Genomic DNA, 13,230 nt, shown 5'->3' with positions numbered 1-13,230 from the left:
GGAAAAGTTCTGATAAACACCTAGTATTCTTTCTATTTTACTATTATCAATTACTATTCTTTCTACCAAGTTCTTCTTTTGTTAGCACAGTATTTCTTCCTAATCTTTTCATCGTCTTCTCTGTCTTTAAATGGTTCCTCAATGTTCTTCTAGGTACTCCATAGCGTTCTAATGCTGCACATCGTGATAGTTGTCCTCTTTGCACAGCTTTCATAGCTGCTTCTAGTCTTTCATCAGTCCAAAGACCCAGTTTTTTCTTAACTTCTGACATTTTCAGAGGCCTTTAGCAATAAAATAAGTAACTATTATGAGCAATCACCAAAAAATAAAATCATAAATTATAGCAGTTTAATAAGGCCCATCGAAAAATTTACTGGGCCTTATTAACCACCGCGAACTAGATTAGATCACATCTATTTTCACATAAAATACAAATTCAAATCAATTAAAACATTTTTTATCATAAAACTGAATGTTGAATTTAATGAAATTTAATGAAATTTAAATATAAAAACGATGCGAAAAGAACAATATTTTTAATTAAAACTTACTAACTATTGCGGCATAATATTATTAAATGGGAAGATACAACCACCTCCCACAAAGGTCTAGGTCAAACCAGTGGCACACTCAGGATTTAATCTTGAAGAGGGCCAGGCACTCAGGATTTTAACCTTGGGGGGGGAGTTGAGTAGACGATTTGCAAATGCACACTACGCATCGCATATGACCTATGACTGAGCATCTCCAGTGATCGCTAATTCATAATTAGTATAGAAATAGAAGAACACGACACAACATAAATAAAAAAAAATGAATTTTAATTAGGAAAAGGTTTTTGGAAAATTTTCTAGTGTTCTTTCCTTTTCTTTGGGAGGTGACCAGGCCCCTTTCCCCCCCCCCCCTCTGGGTGCGCCACTGGGTCAAACTGACACAATACAGTCTCTAGACAATATGGCGTCACTGATTTGCCATTGTACTGCTTCCTCTGTGTGTGTTCATCGAGGGAGGCCCTAAACATCATGTCCACACAACTATACAACATTCTCACAGTATCTATCATACCTTGTCTTGAACTCATTCACCGTCATACCACCCACAACAGACTCTGGCAGCTTATTCCACTCATTTACCACTCTAAAAGTAAAGAACCCAGCTCTAACACCCTTGCCCAGCTTCCACAGGTTTCCCCTAGTTCTCTCACCACCAGTCCTGATCTCAAAAATATCCTCTGAATTAATCCTATAGAAACCTTTTAGCAATTTGAATGTCTCAATCATATCTCCCCTTTTCCGCCTATCAACTAATTTCTGCAACCAACAAATCTTCAACCTGCTCTCATAAAGTTCATTTCATTGACCTGCTATCATCTTGGTCACTCATCTCTGGATCCTCTCTGCCTCCCCCATCAAGAAGAAACCTAGGTGACCAAATCTGGGCACAGTAGTCGAGATGAAGTCTTATCAAGGCTCGGTACAGAAGTACAATAACTTGCTTGTCTCTGCTCGTCAAAGTATTTTTTAACAACCAAGTGATTTGATGAGCTGATTTAGCCATTTTTGCAATGTGTCCCCTAAACTTCATCTCCCTATCCACCAACACTCTCAAGTCCCTGGCCTCATCTCCTGGAGTACAGTTCCAATATGGTATACTGCTGCTAATCTTTTCACCCCAAAATGCATAACCTTACATTTTGTCCATTAAATTGATATCCATTCTCCTTAGCCCAGAACTCCAATCTATCCAAGTCGTCCTGCAAGATTTTGACATCTTCTGAATTCACTATTGCCCTACCCAATTTTGCATCATCAGCAAACAAATGAACTGCTCCTCTCAGATTCTTCCCTATATCGTTAATGAACAAATTAAACAGCAGTGGTCCAAAAACAGAACCCTGCAGCACACCACTAGTCACAGGCCGTCTTTTGGACTCTACTCCTGAATAAACTACTCTCTGATATCTCTCCATCAACCACCCACCTATCCATCTAACCAACCCTATATCCATTCCCATATGTTGTAATTTATGGATTAGAATTCCATGTGGTATCCTGTCAAATGCCTTAGCCAGGTCCAGCAGTATCACTGTAAACCCATTACACTTATCCAGTCCAGCCATCACTGTGTTATAAAACTTGAGCAAGTTACTGAGGCATGATCTACCCTTCACAAAGCCATGCTGTACCCCATATAGTATCTCATTTTCATCAATCCATTCTTGTATTTTTCCCTTGACTACTTTCTCCAAGAATTTGACAATGACTCCTGATATGCTGATCGGTTGGTAATTTGCAACTGTAGTCTTGGATACTCTTTTATGCAGTGAAACTATTTTCCCCTCTTTCCACACCTTCGGGACTAAACCAGACCCAAGACTCAGATTAAATAACATGGTCAAGGGCACTGATAATTCCTTAGCCGCTTCACGCAAGACCCATGCCGGTATACCATCCAATCCCACAGATGTATTCACATTAAGGTTCTGTAATAGACTATTCACCTCCACTTCATTCATCACAATTCCCATGTAAACTAATGGTTCCGTCATTTCTCCAATGTCACCACCTGGATGATATACTTTTGCAAAGTGTGCGCTCAGTAACTTCACTATATTGCCTGATTCAGTGACCTCCTTACCATCGTCATTCCTTAAAATCATTCTGCCGCGTACAGTTTTTTTTTTTGCTTGCAGCATATTGAAAGAACTGTTTGGAATTCTCTTTAGCTTGCTAGCTAGTTTCCTTTCATAACCCGCTTTTGCTTTTTTAACCACACTCGTTACCTTTCTGGCCAGTGCTTTAAACTGTTCATGTACCTGCAGGTCACCTTTCTTTTTAAATTCCCTCCACAGTTGTTTCTTTTTTTGCAGCTCAAGCTTAATGGTGTTATTCATCCATTTAACCCCTACTTGTTTTACTATCCGGATTCTAGGTATACAATCAGCCATAAACTCCTGTAAATGCTCCTTGACCACTTCCCATGCTCTATCGACATCCAGCCCTTGCAGTTTTACATGCCATGGCACTGAACCAAGCAATCTCCTCAGCTTGTCATACTCACCAGCATGGTAATTCCACATATACCCTGTCTTAATCAAAAATTCCACACCTTTAGCCACCTCCCAGGTGAAGACCTTATGATCACTCTCACCGATAGGTGGCAACATGGTCATATTCATTACAGTCAAATTTTGAGATGCAATTACCAGGTCAAGCACTCTCAAATCCCTAGTATTTTCAATTACATGCTGACTCAGATAGTTATCCCTTAATAATTGAAGAATTATTAAGGGATAACTTAATAATTATTAAGTTATCCCTTAATAATTAACCAGTTCCATCCTCACATGTGTCCTTTCCTCCTTCCAATCCATGTTACTATAGTTGAAATCCCCCATAATAATTACCCTCCTTCCACTCATTTCATCAATTTGTTTATGCATACTATCTCCACCATCTATTCCATCACCTAGTCTATAGCAGCAACCAACTGTATATTTTATTCTGCCAGTCTCAATCTCACACCAAATAGCCTCAAATGAGCTCTTTTCACTATCCTGCAATACAACTTCAATTCTCCTTGGCTGCAGTTCATCAGCTATCATCAATAACACTCCTCCCCCATTTTATTCTCTCTATCACTCTTAAACACACTATAACCTACACATTCTATTGCACTAACTATATCATCTTCCATCAGCCATGTTTCACTAATGCCAATAACATGTGGCCAGGAAGAGCCAATCGAGACCAAAAATTCTTCCTTCTTGTTCCTACTACTCCTGGCATTAGTATACATGAAATGCAGAGGTCTCTTTGTCCCACCCCTATCTTGATGCATTATTCTAACTATTCCATTCTGATTTCTTGTCCTTAGTACTGGCTCGGGTACATTATATACATTCTTACACTCAACTGTCTCACTGATGTCCGCATATCCACTCCCCCCCCTCCTTAGTAGTTCTAGTTTTCCTGGTTCTGCACATCCATTTTCACTTCATTCAGCAACACTTTTTCCAGTCTCTGCACACCAAATCCATTCAAATGCAGGCCATCCATCTTGTATAAACCCTTTCTCCCATCAAATTCATTCCACACGTCCACAAATTCCACACCACACCGTCTGCATAACCTACGCATAAAGTCATTTGCGATTATGGCCCACCTTCTAAACTCCTCTCTGTCGTACCGTGGCAACAGACTCACCATTCTAACTCTGTCACTCTTTTCTTTCACTACCTTTAACAATACTTTCAAGTCCTCTCTCATAAAATATTTATCTCCTTTCAATTCATTTGTACCCACCACAACTATCAATTCTTTCACCCTCTGTTTTTGCACTCTACTACGCTCACTTACATCCTTAAATTTCGCACCTGGTAAGTATGATTTAGTTAAACTCCCATCTATCACTCCTCTTAATAACGAGTCACCATACAACACTCTTTCCTTTATTTCAGAAACTCTCCCACTCTTAAGCTTATTTTTCCTTTCAAACACTTGTTTATTTCTGCTATCCGAGGCACTCTGGAAAGAGTTTTGCGGGTGCTCCAACTGCCGCTGTGCACTGTGTATCACTGCACGCAACCAAGTGATCTCACTCCCTACAAGTAATTCCTCATTTTTTTCATCATTTAAACCATTTTCTTTCTCTGTATAGTTGCTTTCAATCTCTCTTTGATCACCACTCTCATTGCCATCTTGTACAACATCACAATTCCCTATCAAGCTACTATTTTCACTCATATTCTGGCTTTCTTCAACCATAACTATCTCATGACCCGACACATACTTCAATTCCTCACTTTGCTTACACTTTATGTACATTCTCCCACCACTATCACTTTCCATCCAAACTCCAGCCTCCTTCGGGAATGCATACATCCCACACACACACATCATATTGGACAAACCTCCCTCACATTATGGTTTTTGAACAAAGGCGTCGTATTTTTGGATGCCATTATCTTACATCGCATTGCACCATGTGCTATTCTATGAAACGTATCATTAAAATACTAAGTTAAATAAAATGGAATTCACACCAAAATCACACAGACACAACAAGCTACTAAAAATAAACAATACTACTTTAAGCTTTAAATCAATATTCCAATTTTCACTCAAAATTATACTTAGCTTTCAGGAGCTTTCTGAAAACACTACACACCATGCAGCCCTCTAGTCAGATCCCTCAATGTACAAATTAATAATTAGTGGCTCAGTATAGAGCCTTGAGACATTCCACTAGTTACCCTCATTCTTGGAAGTTTGGAAGTTTATTTTCCACTTGGTTAGACTATAATAAATTAGTTTAATCCTTTATCCAAGTGTAAGCAAACAAAGTTTGCGCCTGAAGTATCTTCAGTACTGAGGCAACTCATAGTAAAGGTGGACCAAGCTCTCATCACTCCTTGTCTCAGTATCTCCCATAATGCAAAGCACATCTGCTTGCAGACATGTATAATGCTATGCATTAAGGGAAGGGCCACTACCTAGACCAGTTTCCCTGTTTAAGTGCGGGGATACCTCTCCAAAAACTCATAAAATCCCCTGGATCATCCAATAATGAGCAACCCGCAGGATCAGAAAGTCAGAAACTCAGCATTGTTCCCTTCAGTAACAAGCTCACCCTGCCATTGAGAAGAACTCTAAGAACCGGTTGGCTCTACACCGTGGCAGGCTCCCCCACCACCTAGCAGAGCCACTCATTTGCTCGTCTGAGGGGTAACAGCAGCAGCGGTGCCTCAGTTAATTTCAGGCTACAGCATCAGCCGAGCCTCAGTTAAAACTTCATAAGCTACAGCATTGCCATTCATCACCCAAGCTTCCAACCAGTTTCAACCTTTTCTGAGGTCTCGTCAGTGGGAGCCAGACCCAGAAGTGGTGATACTAAGGCAGAAGCAATGGAGAGGTCATATTTACTTATATGAGTTGCCAAAAGGTGTACCACTTTATTATTAAATTACTCTGGATTTAGAGAAAGATGTTGGAAGTTTATTTTCCACTTGGTTAGACTATAATAAATTTAGTTTAATCCTTTATCCAAGTGTAAACAAACAAAGTTTGTGCCTGAAGTATCTTCAAGACTGAGGCAACTCGTAGTAAAGGTGGACCAAGCTCTCATCACTCCTTGTCTCAGTATCACCCATAATGCAAAGCACATCCCCATGCAAACGAAATTTATTATAGTCTAACCAAGTGGAAAGTAAACTTCCAACATCTTTCTGTAAATCCAGAGTAATTTAATAATAAGGTGGTACAACTTTTGGCAACTCATATAAGTAAATATGACCTCTCCACTGCTTCTGCCTTAGTATCACCACTTCTGGATCTGGCTCCCACTGACGAGACCTCAATAAAGGTCGAAACTGGTTTGGGTAGTGGCCCTTCCCTTAATGCATAGCATTATACATGTCTGCAAGGAGATGTGCTTTGCATTATGGGAGATACTGAGATAAGGAGTGATGAGAGCTTGGTCCACCTTTACTACGAGTTGCCTCAGTCCTGAAGATATTTCAGGCATACTTTGTTTGCTTATACTTGGATATAGGATTAAGTTAAATTTATTATTAACCCTCATTCTCCTAGATTCCACTTACCATATACTACTCTCTGGTGTCTGTCTGTTAGAAACCCTTATCTGTGCTACCAGCTTCACATCCATTCCCATTTTGTTCCATTTTGTGATATCCTATCATATACCTTTGTAAAGTCTGCAGTATCACAGTACATTATTTGCCTTATCTAATATCAGGTTTAATGCTAATTTCTTATAATGCAATCCATATAGATGATGAATGAGACTGGAGATAGTGGGCAACCCTTGTATTACACCTGATTTTACATCAAACCATCTTCTTGTATTTTGTTTCAATTCTAACTGCTGACTTAAAACTTAAATACAGACTATATAATGTTCCATTTACCCAATATAATTGTACTGTTTTGAGAAGCTTTTCTCTGGGCGCCTTGTTGTTGTATTTTCCAGCTCTACAAACATGTCTTTGTTATATTCCTATAACAAAGACATGTTTGTTATATTCCTATGATTTCTCAACTATTCGTTTTAAAGTAAATATACGAGGTAATATCAAGTGTAATACCAAGTGTAATGTTTGGTTATGATGAGTTGAGGTTGAGAGAGTGCCAATTACAGAGAACAGTGGATAGGCAGAAGTGAAGTGACATGACAGACATTCAATTTGGTGAGAGGATTTTATCAAATTAATATAAATAGGAAAATCATCTGTCCCAGGACATTTTCCATTCTTCATCTTCCTTAATAACTTTCAACTTATGCTAGACCTATTTCTCCATTATATCTATTTCATTATGGCTTTAATTTTGTTTGACAGATCACAAAAATAATGTCACCACATCCTACTCTCTCTATTGGTAGTTGCAAATTTCCACCTCCATCTATTTAAAAAAAGGGCCCTCATTGCTTCTTCTACAGGTAATGTAGAATGGAATTGAATACAAATTAACATAATTTACATTACAGTTAAACTGAATTCTTTTATACACATTAAATTTAATTAAAAAATTACAATATTATATAATTCAATGAATTATGATCTGTTTCCTGATTTAAAGACTTATAATGGAAAACAATAAGGATGAGGGGGGGGGGCAGGAACATAACATACACAAATCTAATGTTATAGGAGATATGCCTGTTTCCTGATATGTAAGAAAATACTGTAGTACTGAACCCAATTATGTTGAATGAATTCTGTTGTTTAGTTATAAAACTAATTCACAAACAATATAAAATGCACACAACTCACAGAGTTGTGTGTGTGTGTTTGTTGCATACACCAATACTGTGTAGGGAGGGCACATTTATTAAAACAGCATTACTTTTATTTCCTGCTACAAAATATCATTTCAAATATCTTTAGGTGGAGGTAATCTCAGAAGCTGTTCCACCAGCTTCTGAGAGAGAGAGAGAAAGGAGAGTGTCGGAATGTAGAAAGTGTGATATTCTGATGGACCACAAGGTTTGTTTAAATATCAGTAGGGAACATGGTGTCATAACTGAAACTGTAGTTGAGGAAGAGATTGTTCGAATGTTCAGAAATTGTTTAGATTGATGACAAAGTGTTTGATAATGATGGTGAAAAGCAGAGTGCAATTAACAGCAAGATGGTGAGTGAAGCTAATGGCGAACAAGTTTGTGTGACTGAAGATAAAATAGTGATAATGAATGATATTGAATAAATGATGCAGGATTTGAAAGTCAAGTTGGTGAAGATGAGGCAGGAGTTGAAGCAGAGTGAAATGAAGAGAACTGTAAATGTGCATGGAAGAGTGAAGAAAACGGAAGCAAATGATGTTAGCATTAAAGAGGTAATGAAATATTCATAATTGGCATTGTAGGGGGATATGATTATTTAAGGTGTGTGGTAACAAGATGTACAAGTTTTGTTTTCTGGGAGATAAAATGAATAGAGTGATTGAGGCACTGGAAATGAGGAGTAAGTGAGCAAAAGAGTTTGTAATGGTAATAGAAATAAATGACGACTGGGAACAAGGAGAATGTAAGACTGAATATCAGGAGGTTGTTGAGAAGTATAAAAGATAATAGTGTGATAGGAAAGGTAGTCAGTGTGTTGTCTCGATATGACAGAGGTGGGGAGAAAGGATTAAAAAAGATAGCAGAAATTTGTGAAGAGAAATGAGTGGAGTTTGTTAATGTGTAGAATGAGTTTGAAGGATGAATTGAACTGTATAAGAATGGTGGACTGCATTTGAATGGGCTTGGAGTGAGTTGTTTGGAGACATTTCTGCTGGAAGGGAGAGTACTGAGTGCAGGGAATGAGTCTGAGCAAGTAAGAAGTGATGTGAAAGAGATGGAGAGTAAGAAAGGAGGAATTGAAGGTGGTATTTATGAATGAAGAGTGTGGTTAGCATGAGTATAGAATATGAGAGAACAAGTGTGCAAGACAACAAACAGGGAGACTAAGGGAAGACAGAGGGAACTGACAATGAATGTGTGTGCAGACAAGAAAGGAATCAGATGGCTTATGATGTAGGGAGAACAGTTGGATTTGAAGAAGGCCTTGGGATTAGTAATGAGAAAAAGAAATGGCTTGAGAAAGGTATGGATAAGTCATATCTAATAAATGGTTTCAGTGAAACTTTTTATAAATCCAGGAATGAACTGTTATGTTTGCATACAAATATTAGAAGTATCAGAAACAAGGGATGTGAAATGGCTGCATTGACTGAGTTTATTCATTAAAAAATTGTTAGAATAAGTGAGACATACTGGATGAGAATGGCATCCTGACAGAAATAGAGATGGAAAGGTATGATGTTTTTCATGAAGACAGAAAGGGTAAAAAGGAAGGTGCAGTGTTATTGATCAGAGAAAAAGAGTTATGTCCATACAAGGTAGAGGAGAAACAATGGCAGTGATTTTGAGGCAGCATAGTGTAGGATACAAGTGAATGGAATGAAATACTTAGTTGAATGTTGCTAGTGATCTAGTAGTGTGGAGGGGTCTGACCATTAAATCTATAAGCAAATTAGCCAAGTAAATAGGAAATGGTTGATCATTATGGGTGATTTTAATTATTGCATTATAGACTGAGATGATGAGATAGCATCCAGAAATAAAGAAAACGAATTTCTCAAGTTTTTCATGGACTACTACCTCTAACAGAGGGCACATGAGGATTGAGGGTCTTGGATTTGATCATCTAATTAGAGGATATCATTATAAACGAGGTGTCAACTGTCCCTCCAGTTGGTGAGAGTGGTTGCCAGACATGTGAGGAAAGGGTATATGTGGAACTCCAAGACTTACAAATGTGAGAAGCTCAGGAGACAGCTTACAGCTGTAGAATTGAATGGGAAGTTGGGTGGAAAGGAGATCAATGCTACTTGAATGCTATTCAAGAACTATCATTATTATTATTATTATTATTACCCCAAGACTTCATGGAGTCAAAGACTCATCTGGGAGGTCCTTTTATTACACACACACAGCTCATCATACCATGCCTTGAACACATTCAAACTCCTTGTGGACACCACACTCTCAGGCAAGGCATTCCAATCATTTACAACTCTGCACGAAAAAAAAAAAACCTACCTCTCACTCCCCTACTCACACCCTCTTTATACAGTTTCCAGGGATGACCTCTGGTTCTCCCCTGATCTCCCACTATTTTCTGTAGAATTTCTTCTGCATTGATCCTATAACAATCCCTTACCAACTTGCAGGGCTCTATCATATTCCCCCCCCCCTCTTCCTCCTGTCCACCAGACTCTGCAAATTACATCTTCTCAATCTTTCCTCATACTCGACATTCCAGAGGTCAGAAACTACCTTAGTCAGTCACCTTTGGACCCTTTCTAACATCTCTTCATCCTTCTTAAAACCAGGTAACCAAATCTGGGCACAATAGTCCATGTGTGGCCTAATCAAAGCCTTATACAACGGAACAAGAATCTCCCTACTTCTACACGTCAGTGTCCTCCGCATCATTCCCAGAAGCATTTGTGCTGTCTTCACAATTTTGGCTACGTGTCCCCTAAATTTCAGATCCTTATCCACTATCACTTCCAGATCTCTTATTTCTTCCACCTCTAACAATATAACCTCACCAAGAATAAATTCTGCATCCCATCTTTGTTTTCCAAATTTTAAAACCTTACATTTTGCAACATTAAACTCATATCCCCATTTCCATACCCATTCACTCAATTTATTCAAGTCTTCTTGTAAGGCCACAACATCTTCACTACTCTTCATGGTTTGTCCCAACTTTGCATCATCTGCAAACAACTGAATATCTCCATCCAAATCCTCACCAATATCATTAATATACAAGTTAAACAGTAATGGCCTTAAAACAGACCCCGAGGCACTCCACTAGTGACTTTCCTTTTCCTGGATATTGTTTCCCCATACACAACTTGTTGATACCTATCAGATAGCCAGTCTCCAATCCAATGCACTAATCTAATATCCAACCCCATCTGCTCCAGTTTGACTATCAATTTATCATAAGGTACTCTCTCAAAAGCCCTACGAAATCTAATATCTTCTAATATCTAAAATCTAATATAATCTTCTATCTAATAGAAGCAATACCTAGATGTATTCTAAGGGTCAAAAGGTTAAATAGTAGGTGTGAAGTGGGAATGAAGAGATTAAGCATAACAAAGAGAGCGAAGGCATTATGGTGACAGCATAAGATGAGCTGTAATAATCAATGTGTCAGTTGGTGACTTACAAAGGTACAGTATAAGCAGCAGTTAACTAATGAAACCAAAAAAAAAAAAACTAGGGAGTTCTTTTGGCAATGGTGCAGGACACTGACTTGTAGAAGTAAGGTGATTCATTCTGGTTCCATTGTATAAAGCCTTGATTAGGCCATATATATATATATGGCTAACATGCACAAATTTGTTTGCCTGGTTTTCAAAAGGATGAAGAGATATTGGAAAGAGTCTAGAGGAGTTCACTAAGGTAGTTTCTGGAATGTTGAGTATGAAGCAAGGTTGAGAAGATGCAAGTTACAGAATCTAGTGGACAGGAGGAAGAGGGGGGGGGGTGATATGATAGAGATGTAAAAATTGGCAAGGGTTAACACATGAGGGGTACAAAATGGTGGGAGAACAAGAGGTCTTCCCTGGAAGCTGTATAAGGAGGAGTGAGCAAGGGAATGAGAAGCAAGTTTTTTTGCATTGAGAAAGTTTGAATGATTGTAATGCTTTGCTTGAGAGTGCAGTGTCTGCAGAGAATTCGACTGTATTTAAGTCATATTATGATGAGCTGTATGCATGACAAATTCACCTTCCATAATCAGTCTTTGATGCCATGGGGTTTTGGGATGATGATGATGATAATAATAATAATGAGAGTGGTAGGTATCTGGAATATGTAACATGAGGTTTGATAAATACTGTAATTTGTACAGTGGATAGACTTACTACAAAAAGTCCTGTCACTTCACAAATGAATGCAAGAAATAATATTACTCTTTTAATGTGTCAGCATATAAAAGCACTTTTTATTCTGAAAATTTTTCAGAGGAATTTGTTATTTTTCTGAATGCACCATATTATTTTATTGGAAGAACAAGCAGACATGCACCTTTTGATGGTGAAAGACCCAAATTTAATTCCCATAATGATGAGAGGACTCTTTATATAGGCTTTTTTTTTTCAGCTAAAGGCGAGTTAGTTGATCTCATACATGGTTTTTCTTCTCCTGCAGAACTCGCACCCAGCAGAAGCTAATTGGCCAGAGAATATAGATTAAATGTTCTCTGGTGACTGGCAGATGTCAGAGTAAGCTATGAGGTACTGTGCAGTGTTACAGCAAATAGTGTAGTGGTAGATGATGGTTGATTGTATGGTATAGAATGACCTTTCATGATGAGACCTTGGATTCCTTGAAGGTATCATGTAACAAAAATAATTTAAAATTCAGTAAGTATGGAATTTTTTCTTTTAATTTCAATATTTGACTTCTGAAAACCATTCATGTCTCAAAGATAAACATATATGTAAGATCTATAATTACCAATGAAACCAAAAGTTGTAAAACTCACTTGCCAAACATCTGTGTAGTATAACCCAACTCTTTCAATTTTTCAGGTAAAAATTTAAATCGTAGAGAAACTCCAGTAGGCTCCAACAGAATGAGCACACAATTCTGTTAATACAAAATCATATAATTAGACATGACTTCTGAATATTTCACTATTTAATGCAGAAGTGTTTTTTCCTTTTTCAATTTGAGATAAACAATAATTTTAATTTCTATGGTTTTAATGTTTTGTTGTGTAAATTGTAATTAGAAAATTAAAATCTTTTTTTTTAACCACATCATTTTTACAAATACACATGCAAGCACACAAATATATATATTTAGTGCCCAATTTATTAGATATATAACTTAATAGCAATTGGCACTTCCTTTAGTCATTAAAACAATTTCAGTTCATTAGAGTATGGATGGATTCTAATAGGTGCTGAAAGTATTTAATATGATTCAGTCTTGTGCAAACTTGATGACACATCCCAGCTCAACATTAGCAGGTTTAAGTTTGACACCATCAACATAAGAAGCATCATTCTTCTTACTAATCAGGAAAAATGAGTATCTATAGTATTATTCAACAATAAATAGGAGGATAATCTTTTTGAATGGCAGGCAATATCTAGAGTGATGTGAGCAAATACAATGGGGAATTGATAATGAGAC

The 13,230-nt window shown here is 37.7% G+C and overlaps 1 protein-coding gene across 3 annotated transcripts in view; it reads right to left on the bottom strand.

Annotated features, from left to right (window-relative positions):
* Positions 1-13,230, bottom strand: part of LOC150110511 (arylsulfatase B-like) — a 318,735-nt gene that overhangs the window by 86,260 nt on the left and 219,245 nt on the right. For all 3 annotated transcript variants that reach the window (XM_090394336.1, XM_090394327.1, XM_090394344.1), the window contains one exon: positions 12,575-12,678. In XM_090394336.1, coding sequence (XP_090250462.1) covers positions 12,575-12,678 — 104 coding nt within the window. The remainder of the gene's footprint in view (positions 1-12,574; positions 12,679-13,230) is intronic.

The sequence above is a fragment of the Typopeltis vanoorti genome, chromosome 1 (assembly GCF_054136105.1).
Source record: "Typopeltis vanoorti isolate ZY-2024b chromosome 1, IOZ_Tvanoo_1.0, whole genome shotgun sequence".
NCBI lineage: Eukaryota > Metazoa > Arthropoda > Arachnida > Uropygi > Thelyphonidae > Typopeltis > Typopeltis vanoorti.
Note: the sequence above shows the minus strand (reverse complement) of the source record. Positions and strands in the feature narration are given on the sequence as shown.